Below are 8,091 nucleotides of genomic sequence, written 5' to 3'. Positions count from 1 at the left end.
ATAGCACCGTACAGACAACACTGAACCCCACTATGGTCCACTGTTTTGACTGGTCCCACTGCATGGACTTCAGCAGTTCAAATCATGTGTGTCTATGCCTATGTCCATGCTTGTGTGTGATTGTGTGTGTGTGTTTGCGGGTTAAGCCTGACTCTAATTCCCTCTATTTGATCGGCTGTGTGATACTTTGGTAAGACAAAGAGAGCCATTGAGAGGGAACAGGGGGAGGAGGGAAACGGGGCAATGAGGGAGCCATACCCATAACTGCCTGGCCTGTAGCTTCGCTGGGATACAAAGGGACTCTCATACTGGCTGCACAGTCTCTGCACCCCCACCCATTCCCCAAACTCCCCTCCCTGCTCAGGTTGGGACTGTAATGGGATTAAAACATTCCAAAACTGGAGAGAGAGAGATAGAGATGTGGGCAGAATGCTTGTATGATGGAGGTAAAGAGGGAGGCTGCAGGAGATTCAAATAATGTAGTTTTGTGGAATGGGTACAAAAATGGACAGAAGTTGCCAAGCAGAAGTCAACGGGGGGACAAGAGAACACAGAAGGAGGGTGTGAGGTAAGTGTAGGCCCAGGGCAGAGGACAGACATTATGCACGTACGCCATCATCAGAGTGGATCTACCCTAGTGATGCCCCTTTTTCTGTGGTTGAGGAAATGGCCATGTGAAGATCTTGTGCCCCTATATGAAAGGAATGCCATGCCATCCTCAGGAGGCAGTCTTTCAAATTCGTTGCGACCCAAAAAGACGAGCAAAAAAAAGATGGTACCAATGCCATTCCACATTGTGGACCTGTTAAATCACGCAAAATATAGCTAAGAAATTAAATGTGGAGCGGCCTACAGAAAACGTGCCTGGTCCACCATCCTGTCAACTTCTCTCTCGTTTAGTTTCACAGGATGGTTGAACGAGGCTCAAATAAAATGAGTTTCCTATAAAAAGCGTCACAGGCCAGAAACTGCACGTCCCTGGTTGACTAAGGCAGAAAAGTTCTATTTTCTTGCTTCTTGACCTGGGCATTTCCCTCATCCTCTTTCCAACAGCTTTCCTTCTTTCTACTCCTTCGGCCTGTAGTAGAATGTAGGTCCACTGTAAGGACTGGAGTAAAACTAGACTGGGGTGTCACGGCCACTTACACCAAATCTGCTAATTGGGCAAGGGTCCCTCTTCGGCCCCCTCTCCCAACCTTGGGTAGGGCTCGTTGCCTCAGTAACAACCCATTTCCACTAAAACAATGAACTGACTGTGCTTGTCTGTTTGAGTGTATGTAGATAGAACAAGCGAGAGGGTGAGAGCTATGCCAGTTTCAGTATCTGTCCATCATAGGGAGGTATGGGTAGAACTTTCATGATAATATAAAAAGAGCTGTTTGACTGTGGAAGTCAAACTGGAGTCAAACAACACTGACTGTTGGGTTGTGAAAACATATCCATGCGATTTGGGGTGTTGGGGTTAGATAGGTGTTGATAAGGTGTTCTATCGTGTTACTAAGTGTAAAATTCAGAGGAACTTGGTGCAAGAGCTTTGTATGGTACAGAGTAAAGGACACCTTCAACTGACGCAGTAAAATCCAGCGCAAAACACATTCCTTCAGTCTATATTTGTGTTTGGGTCACGTCAGTGTGACTCAGTACTTCATCCAGCCTCCAAGAAAAACATATGAAGTTGATATCTAAGAAATATGACACAGAACTCTTAGAAATCTTAGTTCTTGGGAGGATTATTTAAAGCAGCTTTGCTCAGAGCATAGTTGAAATTGTTTCAGCAAGTTATTCACTAAAATTAATGTGAGTTGCCCCATTTGTAGCAGATATTTAATTACAGATGTTTTGTAATTAACCCTGCATTAAAAAACATGTTTTTGCTCTAAACCTGATCAAAAACAGTCATGTACTGAGACCTGCATGCAATAAGTAAATTGTGTTGGTAAGAAAAAACATACAAAAGTACTTTCTTACAAAACTATTTAATCACAACAATAAAACAAACGAAGAGCTCTTTCACAGCAACTGCTCTTCCCTGTCACAAAACTATTCATAATCACAATGACATGTTTTCCTAACACAATGTAAATGTAGACATGAGTTACAATTCCCCCTTGTGAATGACAGCTGTAATACAGCTGTAATAATAGTACATAGCTCTTAGAAGCCCTACTTTCACTTCATTGAGTGTCTATGCTCCAATGCTTTCAAAATAAATGGAGATACAGTGGGAGAGGTCACAGGCCTACAATTCCAAAAGTCTTATCAATTGGTGACTTCACTCTCCTGGTTGCCTGTGTCTGTGGAGCTGGTTGGCCCAGTGAAGGGGTGGTTGATGTTATAGCAAAAGACCAGTATCTATGCAGGCTTTTGTTCCAGCCAAGCAGTAACAAAAAATATCTGACTAATCAATGAATCATAGTCTTAAATAAACCCTGATTAGTTGAATTAGGCGTGTTAATGCTTTGCTGGAACAAAAGCCTGCACTCACACCAACCTAGTGGGTTGTGAGGCGGTCTGGCCCTGCCTCTGGCAGTCCGGTTTGGTCTGGCTCAGTCTGTGATGATGAGCTCGTCACAGCCCCAATCTTCATAACTGCCATCAGGAAGGTACCGCCGGATGATGATGGGAATCTTCCTGCACCTGTAACGGTCACAGAAAAAACACTCAATCATATACTGAAGAGTAACAGACACTCTCCAAGTATCAAACTGTATAGACTCCTTCCATCATAAACTGGAAAACAACTATGAGATTAAGCATAGCTTACTTTAGCTCTTTCATAGCAATTTGCAGAGGGTCTGTCTCTCCCTCCAGCTCCACCATGACTGGGGCACACATCCTATATCACAGAAAAGGGTATGAATAGTGACAGAGACAACATGTCAGAGATATCAGACTACACATTCCTCCACATACTCAGCAGAATACTCGTCACCAACTAAACCTGCAGTTGACACCTGAGGTAGAGAATATGGCAAGAGCACAAGGTGAGTGGTACCTGTCGTAGTGGCAAAAAAAGACATCTGTTGTAATACGCTGGGAATGTGGCATCCATGTGAGAGGAGATTTATCTTCCGTGCCCACTGCTATATTTTGTTCCCTTTATTGTACATATTTTCAGCCATGCTGTAGGCACTTAGCTCCTTCAAACATTACGGTGTAATGTTGTGATTCACGTTGGCTTTGGGAATGTTTTTGTTGTTGTAATTCTTTACCAAACAGCTAGCTTTACCTTCGTATTTGATAGTTTAGGATGCAGTCAGTTGTCACGTGTATTATGGTTGTCTTTTTAGCTAGTTGAGTCCTAGTTTCTCTGTTTCTATATTGATATTCACCTACAGACAAAATATTGTCTTGAGTAAAGGCAAGACATGAGTGGAATCATACATATGCATTACATGTAAGAAATAAAGGTAAAGGTAATCTCTGTATCGTATTTAAATTCACTTCCGAAATGCTCATTTGAGAAACCCATAGATGGTTACTAGCTCTCAACTAACAGGCTGGACACAGGCTCTTTTTAATAGACCGTATTCACAGGGACTCAAGAGCAGAAAGACATTACTGGAAAGGAGTGGGAGTTTCACTTTCCTAGCGTATTGAAACACTGCTGAGGTGTACTCACGCTATCTGGAGTGCACGTGTCCCCAGCACCCTGGCCCTCTCATATTTGGTCATGTATTGGGTTGTGATCCTCTTCTGGTTGGCCTGCGACCCCTCCCCTGCAGGCAGGATCTGCACATTCTCCTGGTCCTCCTAGTAACAGGTCAGGACAACAAGAAACAGACAGAGAGAGCAAAGAGGAGGAAGAGGATGGGACAATTTTAATAAATTGAGTTTGAATTGGTGATGAAATTGTTGAACATTGAATAGGTGACAGACAGTAATGGTTTGATTATAGTGAAATAAAAAAGCATCAGATGAATGTCAGATCACATGAGATGACTAAAACACTATAAATCTGTCCAGATACAATGACGCTTGCTATATCAAATCAAATTGTATTTGCCACATGCGCCGAATACAACAGGTGTAGACATTACAGTGAAATGCTTACTTACAAGCCCTTAACCAACAATGCATTTTTTTAAAGAAGAAAAATAAATAAAAGTGTTAAGTAAAAAAAATAAAAGCAAAAGAGCAGCAGTAAAATAAAATAACAGTAGGGAGGCTATATACAGGGGGGTACCGGTGCAGAGTCAATGTGCGAGGGCACCGGCTAGTCGAGGTAATATGTACATGTGGCTAGAGTTAAAGTGACTATAATAAAACAGAGTAGCAGCAGCGTAATAGAGGGGGGGTAGAGGGGCAGTGCAAAAAGTCTGGGTAGCCATGATTAGCTGTTCAGGAGTCTTATGGCTTGGGGGTAGAAGCTGTTGAGAAGCCTTTTGGACCTAGACTAGGCGCTCCAGTACCGCTTGCCGTGCGGTAGCAGAGAGAACAGTCTATAACTAGGGTGTCTGGAGTCTTTGACAATTTTGAGGGCCTTCCTCTGACACCGCCCGGTATAGAGGTCCTGGATGGCAGGAAGCTTGGCCCCAGTGATGTACTGGGCCGTACGCACTACCCTCTGTAGTGCCTTGCAGTCGGAGGCCGAGCAGTTGCCATACCAGGCGGTGATGCAACCAGTCAGGATGCTCTCGATGGTGCAGCTGTAGAACCTTTTGAGGATCTGAGGACCCATGCCAAATCTTTTCAGACTCCTGAGGGGGAATAGGCTTTGTCGTGCCCTCTTCACGACTGTCTTGGTGTGTTTGGACCATGATAGTTCGTTGGTGATGTGGACACCAAGGAACTTGAAGCTCTCAACCTGTTCCACTACAGCCCCGTGGATGAGAATGGGGCTGTAGATAACAGAGTTAATAACTAGGAAGAACAAATTGGTGGCAAACTCACATCTTCAACGTTTTCCAGGTCATCTAATCCCTCATCCTCTTCAGCGTCATCGAAGTCTCCATCATCAAAACTGCAGAGGTGACAAGAGGAAGAATAATCCACGAACAAGTGAACAGTGGAGTGTGGAGGCAACGTGAGCTAACTTAGCCAGTTAAATTGGTTAAGTACAATAATGTGTGTCGCATGTCTTTTTAGACTCTCAACGTGGGAACCTTTCATGTTCTCCCAGTGATTTCGGTCCCCACGTTGCGCTAAAATCACTGGGAGAGCATGAAAGGTCCCCACATTGAGAGTCTAAAAAGACATGCGACACACATTGTTGTACTTCATTTTTTGTAGGTAGCAATATTCTATATACGTACTCTCCTTCGTTGTCGGACATGTTCCCTTTCTTTAGTTTGCTAAAAAAACGAGTGTTTTAAAAACAAAGATAGCGAATTTCAAGACGTTGTTGTCAAGTTTGATATAATTCGTTTACGCAACTTCCGGTCTCGTGGTGCGTCGACTTAATTGGTACACTAACAACTGCACCATAGTATATGGTTCCACAGAGCAACTCAACACATGAACGAGATATTTGTTTTAAAAATATATCGTTTAAAAAATAAATGTTGGCTTATGTTTCCAAATGTATTATACTAGCTAAACATTTATTTTCAGATCTTAGAATGTAGTTTTGAGCATGATAAAATACCTATCACCAAGAAGTAGTTAATTCCCACGTTGGCCACACATAAATAACAAAGATCTGAATACAGTGTGAATTTCAATCTCACTAAGACCTTGCCTGATAAATCAGACTGTACAGGCAATGGAAAGCATTGCCACAATCTGGAGTAGCAAAGACCCTGTTTAGCCTGTACTACTTAATTGAAATATACATTAGGCATGTGTATGAGGTACATTTGAAGAAACACATTCAAAGGACATTTAAAATCTAAACATTATCAAAAGATTATGATCATACAAATGCATTCTGTTCATACAAAGTACAATGTTTTATTAAATATAATTTAACAAAGTTCAGCTGCAAAAATAAATGTACCAAGGAGTCATCTTTCATCCCATTAGTGAATGATTCTATTCAGCAACTCATCTTAGGCTGACTGAGGCTTTACTGAATGCAGGAGCAAGCACATCTTGTGCAAAAAGTGCAGTGTAATGGGGAGGTGTAATGAGGATAGTTTTTTTCACTTGTGAATTAAATCCATATACTCTGCATCAGAGGCTTCTCTTAATTCTTATCCACTCTCATCCACAGCCCAAGAGTCTCCATCTCTTACCCGTAATCTTCTACAATTATGAAGCATTCCATTGTGGCTCAATGTGTATTTGTTTACAAATATAGTCCAATTTGTTCCTTCCTTATAGGGTGAGCCCGACTCCAACTCAGTTCTTCTTTTGAGAGCCTTTGCTCTTAGAGTCTTTATGACTCAGCATCTTCAGCACCTTCATGGGCTTGAACTTTGCTCTTAACGTCTTCAGGTCTTTCCCAGACTCTTTTTTAAAATCTGAGGATGGAGAAATAGTGATACCATGGTCAAATTCTGAGAAATTAAGGAGTCTGAGGTGTAGTATTGAGGGAATAGGAATGAAAGACAGTGTGAACAGACACAGGAAAACAGTAAAGACAACAACACAATAAACACTCTTGGAAAATACTTTCCCCTCACCTTTCTTCTTTATCATGGAAAACAGCACATCTTCTTCTTTTTCCCTGAAAAATACAAACCATTGGTAGGTATGAGCAAGAGCATCATTTAACTTCTTTATGAAATTTGTCTGAATCAATGGCCCTCAGTATTCATCTATGAGTTTTTCATGCACCTTTGCCGGTCCTGATCCAAGCTGTTGATGATGTGGTTCCTCTGTTCAATGATGGTGACAAGCTCCTCCATCAACTGCTGGTCCCTACTACGGTCATCCTTACTCCACTCACACTCTGGGGGGATGATGACGGAGGAGGAGATGAGGAGAGACAAACAATTAGATTAGTCAAAGAACAACACATAACACATTATTAATAATAGCAGACTGATAAATTGCTGAGGAGTAGTAGATAATTGAGGGAGGGTTGTGTGAAGACTGGCCACTCACCTGGCTTGTTGAGGAGACATCTCAGTTCATATTCCACGTCTGCCTGTCTCTCCTCTAAATTCTGTTGCTTGGCCCTTGGAGTGCACATACAAACACATCAGGTCCATAAATATTTCATTTACAACACACACACTTATGTCTGAGACACCGTCCATTTGTTGGGAATGATAAAAGAAGCAGAGATAATAAAGGTGTTATGAAGGTGCTGTCTTGCTTTGATATAATTTCAGGTCAGTGCACTTACATGTACACCAGCTCTGCGTCCCTGCGCACAAGCATGTGTTTCTCATGTATTAGAGTGAACCAGTCCACCAACATGTCCTCCTCTTCCTGGTCTGAAACAAACAGGTGGACGACACTAGTCTTATCAATAACAATTAATCTCTCACAACAACACTTTATATGATAACCTGAAGAATTACTTGGATGTTAATAATAAGTAAAATACATTACAGTTACAAAAAATACTATTCCATTGCCGTGTACACTGCAGACACTTACAACTACAGACACTTACCATTCGGGCAGTCTCTCAAGCTTCTCTCCATCTCCACCCCTCTCAACTCCAGCCTGTCCATTCGTTTCTCCAGCTCCCCCAGCTCCACCTGCAGCTCCTCCACTGGGACATAGTTGTCTGTCTGCACCTGAGGAGACATGCATGTGTACTAGGGGACTGTTCTGATTTGGAGAAAACACTGGATAATGGGTTAATTTCATTACACTGAGATATCCTCTCACCTTTCTCTTGATGAGGGGAAAGCCATGTCCAGGGGCAGGCTTGGATTTGGGGAACTCAGAGGGGGAGACTTTACGATTGAAAGGGTTCTCCTTACACACCTGCTAAATTGGAGATTGAAGACATTTCTGTGAAATGCACAATTGTAATATTCAAGCACACACAGTACAAGCAGCTATCCTGACTAGGCTACAACCTACAGTACAGGGAAGATGTTGTTATGCAGGAATCTTAGAAAAACATGTTGTCTTATATGTTAAACATGTTGGAAAATAGTTTCAGTCTGAAACTCACTTAACCTGATATCTTTGCATAACATTTATGTGTTGTGTAATACAAGCTTATAAGTTCTGTATTTTGGGCAG

The 8,091-nt window shown here is 42.1% G+C and overlaps 2 protein-coding genes across 2 annotated transcripts; both read right to left on the bottom strand.

The window, feature by feature from the left end:
• Positions 1-1,957: 1,957 nt before the first annotated feature.
• Positions 1,958-5,406, bottom strand: polr2f (RNA polymerase II, I and III subunit F). Its single transcript, XM_041862411.2, has 5 exons — positions 5,256-5,406; positions 4,894-4,963; positions 3,623-3,753; positions 2,765-2,836; positions 1,958-2,637 (listed from the first exon to the last, which is right to left on the bottom strand). The coding sequence occupies exons 1-5, from the start codon at positions 5,273-5,275 to the stop codon at positions 2,547-2,549; spliced, it is 384 nt and encodes a 127-aa protein (XP_041718345.1). The 5' UTR covers positions 5,276-5,406; the 3' UTR covers positions 1,958-2,546.
• Positions 5,407-5,878: 472 nt separating this feature from the next.
• Positions 5,879-8,085, bottom strand: LOC123489719 (MICAL-like protein 1). Its single transcript, XM_045220145.1, has 7 exons — positions 7,729-8,085; positions 7,508-7,634; positions 7,235-7,325; positions 6,991-7,064; positions 6,721-6,835; positions 6,567-6,610; positions 5,879-6,404 (listed from the first exon to the last, which is right to left on the bottom strand). Exons 2-7 carry the CDS (start codon positions 7,566-7,568, stop codon positions 6,283-6,285), a joined length of 507 nt encoding a protein of 168 aa, XP_045076080.1. The 5' UTR covers positions 7,569-7,634; positions 7,729-8,085; the 3' UTR covers positions 5,879-6,282.
• Between the last annotated feature and the right edge of the window lie 6 nt (positions 8,086-8,091).

This window comes from Coregonus clupeaformis, unplaced genomic scaffold (genome assembly GCF_020615455.1).
Source record: "Coregonus clupeaformis isolate EN_2021a unplaced genomic scaffold, ASM2061545v1 scaf3225, whole genome shotgun sequence".
NCBI lineage: Eukaryota > Metazoa > Chordata > Actinopteri > Salmoniformes > Salmonidae > Coregonus > Coregonus clupeaformis.
The sequence above is the reverse complement of the archived record's forward strand: the minus strand, read 5'-3'. Positions and strand labels throughout refer to the sequence as shown.